Genomic DNA, 13052 nt, shown 5'->3' on the forward strand with positions numbered 1-13052 from the left:
CCTGCTTGCACATATTTGTCCGCCAGTGGGGTAGACATCTTGCCCTTAAGGGGGCCGCATGTGTCAGTGAGAACTCTTCCATTTTAATTGTATTTTATTTATTTTCACAACAACCGGTTAATCACAAGCGTCAATGAATTTTTCTTCAACCACTCAAAACGCTTTAACACATTCTGTGGGCAAAATACTGTGTTAAAGTGTAAATGTTAAAGCATGTGGTACGTATATTTACCACTGGGTTTTAAATGATTAACCACTGAAGCTAAGCAAGTGAACTTTTGCATAGTGATACATACTGATTGGGTCGGAAAGCTGGCGTGGGTAGTTGAACGGCTGGGTAGTTAGACCGGAACGTAGGCGGGTGGATGGGGCACATAGTTGGACGCTTTTGTTGGTGCATGTGTGGGTGAATCAATCGGTCGATAAAACCAACAATCACAAAAAAACAAATGAACAACGAAAACCGTGAGTGGGCGGTTAACATTCGTATTCGAGACGAAATAGTACATTTTTTTTAGGTGAGAAACGTATTTTACTATACTAAGGCTTCTCGTGACTTTCCTCAGTCACTGCAACGTCTGGTATATCACCTTAATACAAACATATTACCCCCATAAATTCATAGATCATGTATTATTTCCATTTGACTTTACAACATATGTAGTTGAGCCATCGTCGATAAACACACGAAAGATAATAAAGGAGCAACGTTGGCAGACCGTCAAACAGAGTCTTGACTTCCAAAGCAAGAACGGACTTCCATGAGAGTAAATATATTTTATGCATAAATACACGCCAAGCGATTTCAAGTTTATAGCCTATGTCCCGCAGCAAGTGGATGGATTTCGTTTGTCGCTGCCCGATCAAAAGCAGGGTGACGCATAAGAAACTTTGTGAACGCAGTGACGAAGTACAAGTTGTTCGTGTGAACGCAGTAAAACGAGGCAGATCAAAAGGGCCGCGCGTGTGGTATTCAACTGACCAAACGCTGGGATTGCAGGTTTGTATCTGGATCGTGGTTAACTTTATTTCCGCCCTGTGTCACACTGACCTTTATATTTACTGCCCCTGTCATGGGCTAATTCTCCTTCAAGAACTTCCGAAAATATCCACTGTTTCCGAATTCTGAACAAGTAAAATGGCACAAGAAGAAATCTGAAGTAAAATAGGGCAGTTCAATTACATCCAAGGAGGTCTCTTCACGAATAAAATTATAATCTTGTTCAAGGTGTTCTAATCTTAAAAATCATAGGAATTCTTTCTAATATTCTGTTCGCCTTCTAATTTATTTAACGACGTTTACTCAACTATACTGCTTGTGTGTGGCGTCAAGTAGGACAGACCAAACGAATTTTGAGGATGCATCTGACGTAACTCGTGACGCGCAACCTAGAAGGCTACCTACTCTTAGCGCGTCTGAGAGGTTCGGCACAAATAAAATAGTCTGTAAACATCCCGACGTGTCGGCATATACGGCAGATAGAGGTATAATTCCACGCGTTCTTAACATCTTTGCGATATGGAAACATCGGCGGTCCAGACCTTGTAAGACCTAAACCGAATGACTGACTAACCAGCTCCATAAAGCAGAAACACGCTCAGATACTTAAGAACATGAACGCCTTTTATGGAAACGGGTAGTTCATTACCGCTACCGGTTCCTAACTTGAACCACCTAAAACCAAACCACACCCTCAAACTTTTTTTGGCCAAGATCAATTTTAATATTATTCTCCCATCTACTACTAGGTCTCCCGAGTGGTGTTTTTCCCGTCAACGTTTGATACAGGCTGACGAAAACGTCGATATACAAGCTTTTTAATGAACTTAATCAAGGAAAAACATAATCAATGACGTCACCTCAGTCCATCTACCCGTCCGAATTTGTAAACCGTAAAGTTACTTATGGATTTTAGATAAAATTTTATATTGAGTATGAGCACTAAGAGTTGTAGAGCCAAACCCTACTTAACACGAAAGTCAAATTAAAGTCCGTCACGTGTTATTTAGGATATACGACTCGTATATGCAACATAAATCACACTGAGGTCTACAACTTTAAACATTTGCCAGCGTGACATTTAACTAAATACGAAGGTTAGGTTTTAATACAATATCATACTCTTTGATATTTGTAGCGATTTGTAACATCAAATTTGTATCTGCAATAAAAACATACCAATAAACACAGAAAACAGCAAAGAATAAATTTGAAAACTGCGTGTATTCTAAACTAAATCATTGCTTTTAAACCTCGTCTCACACTTCAGGTAAAAAAATGAATAAGTGGAAATATGGTATTAAATACCGATAAAATTAAAAACAAGCAGACGTGTCATATAAAAGCTGGAAATTATTGAAATTATTGGGCAGATCACAGAGTTGAAACAAAAAATATAATAACTGATTGTGGTCTTGTGGGTTGTGATCTCAGGAACGTAACACCTCCATCTTCAAGTGTACCTAAAATATTACATCGCGTCACAACCCATAAAACCATAATCGACATCTTAAACGCTGTGATAACCTCACATGTAAGAAAACAATTAATTATAACCAATTATTGAAAAACAAATATACAAGTGCAATTACCATAAAAATCGAAATCGAAGCAGTGATGTTTGTGTGGTTTATTAATTCACTGTTAATGTATATTAAATTTAATTTATAGAGAAAACGTATAGATACAGTGACAATGTTAACCTGTAGTTCTCACTATACCTTGAATTTCCTTGTTGATACTAAATAAAAATTATTCTAACATAGTGATGCAACCTACCTGCTCCCCATTTCATTCCACACTGGACATGACAACGAATACGCCACTGTCAATGCACTGCACGCGAAACTAATACATGAGTACCACTCTCAAGTAATATAACGTAAGATAAGTCTTTGATTTAGATTAAATACGCCACTTCACTCAACATGAGCGGAAAAATAATTTAAATCTGTAAAAAATTAGACTGTATTTTGTGTAAGAAATTTTCACAAATAAAAACTGACATTTTGAAACAAATTACAGATAGCCTCGTTTGAACACAACTGGGTGTGAGCTTCGTCTGTACACGAATCACCAAAAATGTTTACATATCTGACGCACACTTTGGTTATGAAACCACGTGGCTGGTTCGCGGAGAGAAGGTCGCGTTTGACGCTGACACAGAACGCAGCGAACCGCGTTGTATTACAGCGCGGATGCTACTGCAACAGTTACCAGAATCTGCCGCGTATAAAGACTACAGAGACAGAGACAGAACAGACGAGTCTGTACGTTCTCGCCGGCAACGCCCGACCTCCAAGTCAAGCGCGCCTCAACTCGGTCTGACAGACTGAGGGCCTGTTCACCAGGGGTCCGACAACTCCATCAGCCCCTTAAAGCCGAACGAATTGCATAAATAATATTTAATAACCCAGTCCGTACCGCAAAGAAAACACAACTATTCGCCATTCAAAACATCAACTGGTTAATGATCTTTAAGGAAATAATAGCTGTTTATCCTGAGTATAATACGAAACACACAAATATTCTCTGTGAGAAAAGTGCACACATATTGATTATGTGGTACATATTGATACCACTGGACTGTGAAAGGGTGTAAAGTCCACATTGCATAAATTAACAAAGGTAAAGCATAAGATGACTGTCTTCTAGGATACTGCGCTGTGTAGGTGGGGTAATATTTGACCGACGCTTCAGAGGTGTCTAATTCCTCCACCATCAGGGCGTCATCTCCCTGGTTGTACCTATTGTCAGTCGACTTACGAGCTAAAGACAACGTCGTTAAGTGAGCTAACTGTTCCAAAACGTTTTAAATCTAGAGCACCGAAGATGTGGTTCCCCCCCTCAATCGAAACCCACAGAAATAATAAATCAATTTAAAAAATCACTGTTAATAAACCGTCATATATTTTAAGTACTTTTTATTAAACTGTATCTTTGTGTGGTATATTAATAGGTATTTATATGAGATATAATTAGAAAATTAGACCACCAAAAGGATTTTCAAAAGCCCCCTGGGAGGCAGCTTCGAGAAAGACTTAAATAAACCAAAAAATAATTAAGGACGACATGCCGATGTTGTGTTAGCATCCAAATTACACGTTGCACTGCATGTCTGTCAAGAAGCCTTCCCAACATTAATATCATAATTCCACCAAAAAGTATCCCTCCCATATACATATTTTTTAAAAAAAATTCCAAATACCCCCCCCTGCTACGGTTAATACCAAAATTCACATCGAATGCAGTTAGACCCTGATCAACTTCTCTCCCTTCTCCACTTCTGATCGCCTTTCCTTCACTTCAGCCTACATTTACCAGGACGAATGGGCACTGTACGGGAACCTCATATCCAAAACGTAAGTTAATCCCCATCAAATGTACGCTGGCAGATTATCTGACAAGTGTACTTCCTGGTGTTGATCGTACTCTATCCGCCTGTGTGTGTGTGTGTGGGGGGGGGGGGGGGGGAGGCATGCTTGGCCTTCATCACATCAACGCGTTATGAACTGGTTTATATTCCATCATCGCCTAATTGTGTCATAGAGTCAGACCACATGATCACTGGACCGCGTAGGGAGTGTTTCAGATTACCGCGTCAGCTTCAAGTGTTCACGGAACTTGTTCTGAAGTGATCTGCTAACGCACAACCTTCCTGCATCAACGGATATTCCAACAAACAACTGTAGATCTCACTAGCACCTGAACGAGCAGTTCGCTGACCAATGGATTGATCGTGGTGGGCCGCAGAATTGTCCCCTGCGGTCACCGAACTTCAATTCACATATTTGGTGTATGATCGCAAAATAAAAACAAGAGAGGAATTACATCACCGAATTTTTCGATGCTGCAAGAAGCATTAATGACCCTGACGTTCTACGTAATGTTCCTAACATTTTAAATTGTTAATATTCGTATCACCCGCAAAAGCTTAGAATCGGACCTTTGTTAATGTGGCACTTCCTGACTGGGAGTAACTTCAGGAATAAGACCTTCCTGAAAAAATAAATTCTGCCAGTTTCAACACCTCGGCATTTGGTAGGACGTCTTTGAGGAGGATCAGTCCGTCTGCACAGGACACAACAACGCTGTAAAATGCGGAATATCATCCATGCCTCGAGACGGATTCGAACCCACAACTTCGACAGCAAGACCATTGGACATTACAGTATGTTTCCACGAAGATAAAGGCGGCCAGAATGTGAAGCTGACGACTCATTTCCAATCAATGTGTGGGATCTTTCTATGAACAATTAGCGAGATCTTGAGTTCAAAAACAACAACGATAACAACAACAACAATAATAATAATAATAATACGCTTTCATAAAATAAAATTTTATAATACATGTGGCACTTGCTAAAAACAATATGGATCCCGGAAATAGCTGCTGCCCTATGTACCTTAGGGACAAGGTCTGTCTCGGGTACATGGGAGTACATACCCCATAAAGTGGTGAAGAGATTTGATAATAATAATAATAATAATAATAATAATAATAATGCCACTTGCGTCACTTTTGCATGGATATGTTCCCTGCTGAAGCGTGACCATAGTGTCAAAGACCACACACAGAGACAGTGGATCAGTCAGTCAGCAGCTGACCGCCACCAGGGGAGGGACCAATTGTGATTCAGGGCATTGGAACTATTTTCTGGACAATAATTTATGCCTCAGGGTTTGTAAAATATGATATTCGTACGCACTACACCGAGCATGTATTCAGCAGTTCTTTGAACGGATGTTTCGTGATTTTTATATGCAAACGTTGTTTTCTTTTATCGTTGTACATCTGGCTACCTTGTTTCTTCGTCCAGTGGAAATGTATTCCGAGAAACATTAGTCATAATTCAGACGCAGGACAGACACTCTGGAGTCGACAGCAAAATATTTTGTCTGCGTTTTCTTAAGCATTTTCTTTTTGCATTCTTGATCATCACAGTCTCCTTCAATATTATCCTTTCTTCGTATTCTCTCTTTTCTTCTTCAGAGTCAGTGCAATGCAAGTAAATCACAGCGTACTCCAAAACCTCTCCTCCTTTCCACTTCATGCGGACGCTTTCAAATTTCCCCGCCAAACCTTCATAAACAAATTGTATGAAGACTTTCACAGGATCATCATCCGAAACACATTTATCTTGAACCCAATGGAAAGTTGTCTCCAGCCCTGAAGCTGGAAGCAGCATGTTCACCCGAAACAATGGTGTCTACCTATTCGTCAACGCAGCGTTAGAGCCCAAAATACAAACACTGACATCTTCACCGCAATAACTCAAAATCTTATAGATTTTCATTTATAGAGGCTTCCTATAATTGTACAATTATTGCCTATGAGGTTATGATTTGTTTGCCTTAGCTTTCGGAGAAAAATAAAAACATTTTAGTGGGGCTGATTCTCATTTTACTCCTAATGACCCTTTCTCACCTTCATATTTAGGGTAAAATGATTGTAGCTTTCAGGTTCTGAGGGAGGCTTCGGTCAACATAGAAAGCCTTTGTGACGAACTCAAAACGTACACCGTGTACGAAGCAGAATTCGCCTAACACCCACTTTGGCGCAGGGAACAAGTTCTCGCAAAGCGAACAACATCCACAAAACATATCTTATGTTTTTTGCACAGACTCTCTTCAAATCCGCGTTATCGGTACGAGATACAGAGGAGATGGTGTGTGAAGTGATGCCTTCCTATCAGGGGTCATCTCGGACATTACGTCACGTCTATTCAATGGACTACCAAACATCTTACTGTTAGAGGAGGCGATTAAGCAAGACAAGGGTCTTGTTTTATTGCGAGACTGAATGACCTTCCTTCTACCAGCTAAATGCATCAATGAATTCAGTTGTTAATATGTTATACAGAAATGGAATAATTACTGGTATTTTAAATTTATTTTACGTCATAAGCAGCTCATAGTATACATGGCGTCGAATGATGAATGAATAACTGTTTGGAAAGGATAGGGAAGGAAGCGGGCGTGGTGGAACTGAAGATAATATTTGGTCATTTGTCCGGAGGGGCTGAGGAAAACCACTAAAACCCTCAGTAAGTGAAGAGGAGACAGATTGTGCAATACACTATCAGAGAAGAAGGAAGATACATAATGAAGCAGAAAAGAATATGTAAATTAGGGCAGAAATAAAATCAGATCTTGCAATTTCTTATGGGTATTAAAACTTTCAACTACATAGTGAGATGTCTCAGTAATCAATCTGTTAACCTGAAGTTCATTAAATGTTCATTTTCTGATCACCTTCGCTTTAATCTGGCTTCCTGTGTTTTTGTAATCTGGAATCCATTTCGCTCTGCTTTGGAATTAAAAGCAAACATTTCTCTCGCGAGGAGCCTAAGCCGTCCACGAGCAGGTCACCAGGGTAGTTCGGGGACTCGCGGACCGGAAATTGCATCATAAACAACCTTTATCTTCGTTAACCTTTCAGAGGTTCAATACCATGGCAACCAGCTTGCTTTGTACCATGCGAATTTTATCCTTCAATGTGAATATCGTTATAATGTGGAAAAATCAAAGTTCCTATGAAGATGGCTGTCTTCTGGGTTGTAGCACCGCGTAATCTGATAGAACAGAACCCGAAATAATCTTTTAAACGTTCCTGCTTTACAGGTACATTTCAGGAATTCAAGCAGACCCGAAGATGTTACCTGCTTCTGTGGCGAACGTAAAATAAAACGGAAGAAATTGAACAGCGAAGAGCTGTGTAAAATGCTGAATTACAGATCGTTAAAGCGGGTGGTACATACAGTTACCACTGGGCTTTTAAATATTAAGGGCCTGGGGTATCATTCGCTAGTTCTTATAAAGCCACTAACTGCAGGGCTATATATGACGACGAGAAATGGAATTAACAACTATTTATTAAAGGTAATACTAATTTATTATTGCAAACATTTCTCAAGCAAATATTAGTCAAAATTTTCTTTTAAACGAATTTTATTATCAATAATTTTTATTTAATATTCACTCAAAACTGCGACATTTAATGAAATTATTAACTACATTTTTACAGTGATATGCTGGAATGAAACAGTACGCGGGCCGAACAAAACACATATGCGGACCGCGAGTTGATATCCCTTTTACTAAACCTTTAGACCGAGTTACGCAATGTCGCCATCTTACCCGCGTACATGCCGCATTGTTACCCGTGTTGTTGATGAGATACATTCAACTATTTGCGAAGACCGTCCTTATCACTAATGTTTCATTCACATCTGCATACTCCCACAGATCATCATTTCCGGTGGTATCATCAAGACGTAATAGTCTTTTGGAGGGCAAGGATCTGCAGATTATCTTCCTGCGTAAACAAGCATCTTCATGCTTTCAGATGACACTTTCTAGATGTATCTTTGCAACATTCATATCCATGCATAAGTTAGATATGAATTATTCAAATCGTGTGCCAAATAGCCAAGAGTAATGTCACATCAGAAGTTCCGGTACAGTCCCCACAATTAATTCAGTGCACATTTGCTAAGAAAGGCACGCACAACGGCTGAGCCATTATCGCCCAGTTTTCAATTTACGAGACAGCAACGTAAGAAAAAACAAAAAACAAAGTCAAAACAAACATAATTTCCCTCAACCACCGTATTAAAAATGTTGGTATACTTCTTCGTCTACTTTAATCCTTTATTCTCCTCTTCTCATTCTTTTTTCTCATCCTTTATTTATTGTTATTATTATCAGTCTCTTCCACATCCTGTTTATTTTTATTCTCCTTCTCCTTGTAACTGTCCTTTCTCCGCCCTCTCTATATTTATTTTCTTATTTATTTTATCCCCTTCATACGAAATGTTCTTTTTCGCCCCTTCAATTTCCTCCTTCTTATTTATTTTCCTTACCTCCTTTGAATTGTTTCTTTTGCCACTTCCATCTCCTCCTGGTCCATTTCCTGCCTTTTCTTATTTATTCTATCCTCCTTCTCTCTATATTTGTTCTTCTTTACCTTATTCTTCTCTTCCAGTTCCCTTCTAATTATCTTCTTCCCTCTTTCTCCCGTCTTTCTCCTCATTTTGCTCCATCTTAGTCTCTTAGTTTTCTTATTTTGCTCTAAATTATTTGGGCTAAAGATTCTGATATTTTCGGTACAAATCGATGTTAAATTTTTTTAATTTTGCTATTTTATTGGTAATGGACTTTCGCAGCCGTCTACATTTTACACTCCCTCAACAAATATTCCAGCATTTTAGAACGGGCCTGTCTTTACTTTAAATATGGTATTTATAATCAGAAACGAAACCTAAACAAAACCATATCCAGCAAAGAGCTACTCCAGTATTTCTTGTAGACATTGAATCATCTGAAGAAATTATTAAAACTACTACAGAAAGCGTCAATATTCCCTGCAATATTTCATTCAAAAAGGGCGTAAGAAACTACGTGTTCAGGCCTATAAGGTTAACGGCACGATATTTCGGTCGTACTTCAACTGTTTCTGTCTGGCGTCTAAAAGGGAACCATGAGAAGGCGGTTACAGAATCGGGCGCATTTCCAAGGAAACGGAGGCAAATGTGAGTCACGTGTTAGTCAAACAAGGGGCGTGGCACCCACCAGAACACTGCAGTACCAGAATTCAATAGCGTGCTTGTATCAGCTGTCTTAATAACATATTTCTTAGCTCTGGTTTTTTGGGGAACTAAGTGATGAGATTAATCATCCGGCCGTTTATCCCTGAGAAAAAACAACCATCGGGACAAACAGATGAGCGGCTCGGTGCGTCACAAAACATTTACAGACTTGGCGTTGAAGAAAAATTCCTGCCCATGGCGGGAATCGAACACGGTAATCCAGTCCGAAATCAATCGCCTTAACTAAGCCGTGACCGCTAGTCTGTGGGGTCAAGAAATGTTGGCTCAGTTCACTAGACACCTCTCCTCCCTCCCCGCGCAAGGCCACGAGAAAAACAGTGATGGATGAAGCGATAATCGACAAACAGCTGACCTGCACAGTGGAAAGATGAGTCACACTGCCACCAACTCTGAGCAACTTAACACGTGTCGATACAATCGAAGTGAAACCAAGTGGCGAATCATTCTCACAGACGCAGGGAAAAAAAACCCGGTGAAATATACTTCTCTCGGCGTTCAAAGTGGCCAGAGGCCCTCATACTCGCAACAGATATAAATCCATCTTTCCACTAGCGTGGAAAACACGGAAAAACTCCCTCTGATTTTTCACTCGTGACAGAAGAGTAGACGTGTAAAGTTGTTAACACCCCGTTAATAGTAAATTCTTTACCTCAGGCAAGCCAGGAATACATTTAAAACAAATATTAAGATATTTATTTTAAAATTGGGTTCATCGTTCAAGGTCACCTAATTTACAACTGCAACTTATCACATTCAAATCCGCGATGCCAATACAAGGCGCAGACGTGGCTGAATAAGGTTGGGATTATGAACGAAGTAACCCAACACTGGTTTAGAATATGTGTAGAATCGCAGGATTACCGACACACGTCAGCCGAGCGACGCTGCATCTGACAGGCGTCGGGCATTTCTTTGAATTCACTCATGAATGCGTGTCTGAGTGACAGGAAGGGTATAGAAAGGAGCATCATGTGAGCACCTCGTATCGAGATTGGATAACGCAGTAAGAATAGCGAAACTGAAAACTATTCCCGAAGAAAAAGGGTCCCGGTACCTACTGGACAGGAGTCTGGATGGACCCCAAAGGCGGTCTGGACGCAGTAGCGAGGAGGGAACCCCTAGGTTTTGTCAGGGATCGAACTCTGGTTCTGCAGCTCGTGGCATCGTCACTGTACTCACTCCAGGATTGGTTGTAGTCCGGAATGATTGACGCAAATTTTGTTATTGTGTTTACTGTCTTGACGGCCAACGTCCAGTTGCGTTGTTTGTGTCTGGCGGAAAGACGAATAGACGACTACAAGATTGATATTTTCTGAGGAATTTTGTGACAACAATACTGTCTACACGGGTGGTCGCCTCCTGATTTACAGTAACAAATGACTGTTGTCGTTGGCAACTTGTACTGGCAAAGAGTTGCCAAATTTATAAAAAGTATTTTCCCCTGAATGCCATGGAGAAACGTCGGCTACATTTACATATTTATACGTCAGAAGCGTACTCTATTATGCGTTACTCATTTAATTGTTATTTTATTCTCTTTGTGTATTTTTCCAATATTATATTAAGGAATCTTGCATTGTTTGCGTCGTTTTGCTTGAAGTCTGCAGTCCATAACAGTGATTTGGCTCGGTTCGTAGCGGACTCGTTTATGCAACGTGTAACGGCAAGACAATACTGATCAATCAAAAAAATATTTCGTTCGAAAGTGCTAGTTCCATTGCACTTGTGTCCCGCCCCTCAACCAATTACAAATGGAGTTAGATGACACCCGCAGTCGTTATATAATTTGTTGACAGCGGGGCATAATTGTCACAAAAAATGCACCTTTAAACATAATCTCGACGACAAATGAGGAGGAAATTTAAACGAAAGGGAAAGGCGATATTTAAAAAGGTTATTTTCCGCCAAATTTCTCTTTTTCCATTCAGTTTCGGCGTTATATTGTTTCGTTTATTATAACTTATTTTATATTACTTTTCATTCTTTATTAGCAACGAACAGAACAATTATCATAATTGTCAACATTATCATTCAAGTCACTGAATTAAGAATATCACGATCGTATGCGAAATGTTCGTTATAGTGGGGTTAACGTAGAACAGGGTCTTTGAACGCGAGGGCGAATACACGGAGTGGGTGCTGCGTGGGTGGAATAAATATTTACCTGGAAGTTAAATTCGCGGAATTCGTAACACTGATCATAAAACGCATTTCGACAGATGCGACCAATTAAATTAAACTGTAATTCTCTGTCTAGTAAAATTAATTAACATTCTCATGTGGAAAGTGAAATCAATAAATCGTATGCTAGGTGCAAAAAACACAAAAACGTTGTTTCGCCAGTAGTAACGAGAAAAAAGAAACTTTTTTTACGTCATTAATATATGAAAATAACAAGTGTTCCGTAGAATGTAAATGCCTTTAAAAATGAAATCATTGTGCTTATCCTGAACGCAGATTAGAAGGGTGGAATGCGTCAGGGAAGTGAGACGTTCATACAAAATTTATTCAGATAACCTGAAGGGAAGAGACGACTGACGTAGACAAAAGTTAAAAGATAATATTAAAATTAATGTTCGATAAATAGGTATGAGAGAGTGGACAGCATTCAACTGAATTATAACCTGGTCCAGTGGTCGGTTCATATACATTAGGATTTCACAAAAGTCTTGACAAGTTGAGGGTTTGTTAGGTTTTCAACAACTCTGCTTCTTGGAGTTAGTTAGCAAGTTAATAAGTACTGATGTCACATCTCCGGTTTAGGGCTAGAATGTGCAGGAACTAAAAGTTGTCTCCGAAATCAGATTATTATTTTTCATAAATCTGTATCGTGCGTTACGTAAACTAATTATGAAATGATTCCCATTCACAATTGACATGTTGACCGTGGAAGATTTACAATTATTTTGTAGAATATAACTTTGTCCTCGTTATATCTGTACCAATATAAATAGTACATAAAGATGCAGGTAAAGTTGTCCTTATGATTGAACACTACGTCATTAAAACGTAAGGAGGGGGTTGGAGTTAAAGCTCAACGTATTCTTATCATCGATACCAGATGGAAATATCGACAATTGTCTTCCTGGCTGGATGATGTGCAGGTGGTTACCAGCCCTGAGGGTAAAACTGATATTTTCCTTCTAAACAATGGTAACCACTTACAATACTACACGACGTCACATCCCAGAAAATCGCAAATGACATCTTTACAGCCTTGTAAACCTAAAATTTCCGTCACATAACAGTGAAATTCACTGGACAGGGTGGTGGGGGGATTCATATACTTCCTATAAATGCCAGTAATTAACGTCACGACACAAACTGACGACGTGTATTTGGCATTTTACCTGTAACATGAGACCATATGAACTCTCAGAAAGGCATAGTTCCTATGGTTACCACTGGGCGGTTGCTATCTGTATTTAAATAATCATCAC

At 39.5% G+C, this 13052-nt stretch overlaps 1 protein-coding gene across 11 annotated transcripts in view; it reads right to left on the minus strand.

Annotated features, from left to right (window-relative positions):
* The window catches only part of Mp (collagen XV/XVIII-type protein multiplexin), a 228823-nt gene that overhangs the window by 213804 nt on the left and 1967 nt on the right, over positions 1-13052 (minus strand). For 3 of the 11 annotated variants that reach the window (XM_087350121.1, XM_087350119.1, XM_087350113.1), the window contains exon 1: positions 2780-3232. The exons of 1 other annotated variant lie outside the window; for it this stretch is intronic. In XM_087350121.1, coding sequence (XP_087206247.1) covers positions 2780-2790 — 11 coding nt within the window. In that variant the 5' untranslated portion in view covers positions 2791-3232. Of the gene's footprint in view, positions 1-2779; positions 3233-13052 lie in introns of those variants that run through there. 7 more of the 11 variants (XM_087350118.1, XM_087350114.1, XM_087350131.1 and 4 more) reach the window with 5 other exon arrangements.

This window comes from Zootermopsis nevadensis, unplaced genomic scaffold (genome assembly GCF_977971745.1).
Source record: "Zootermopsis nevadensis isolate Lab colony 2312 unplaced genomic scaffold, Znev_1.0 Znev_ptg000017l, whole genome shotgun sequence".
Lineage (NCBI taxonomy): Eukaryota > Metazoa > Arthropoda > Insecta > Blattodea > Termopsidae > Zootermopsis > Zootermopsis nevadensis.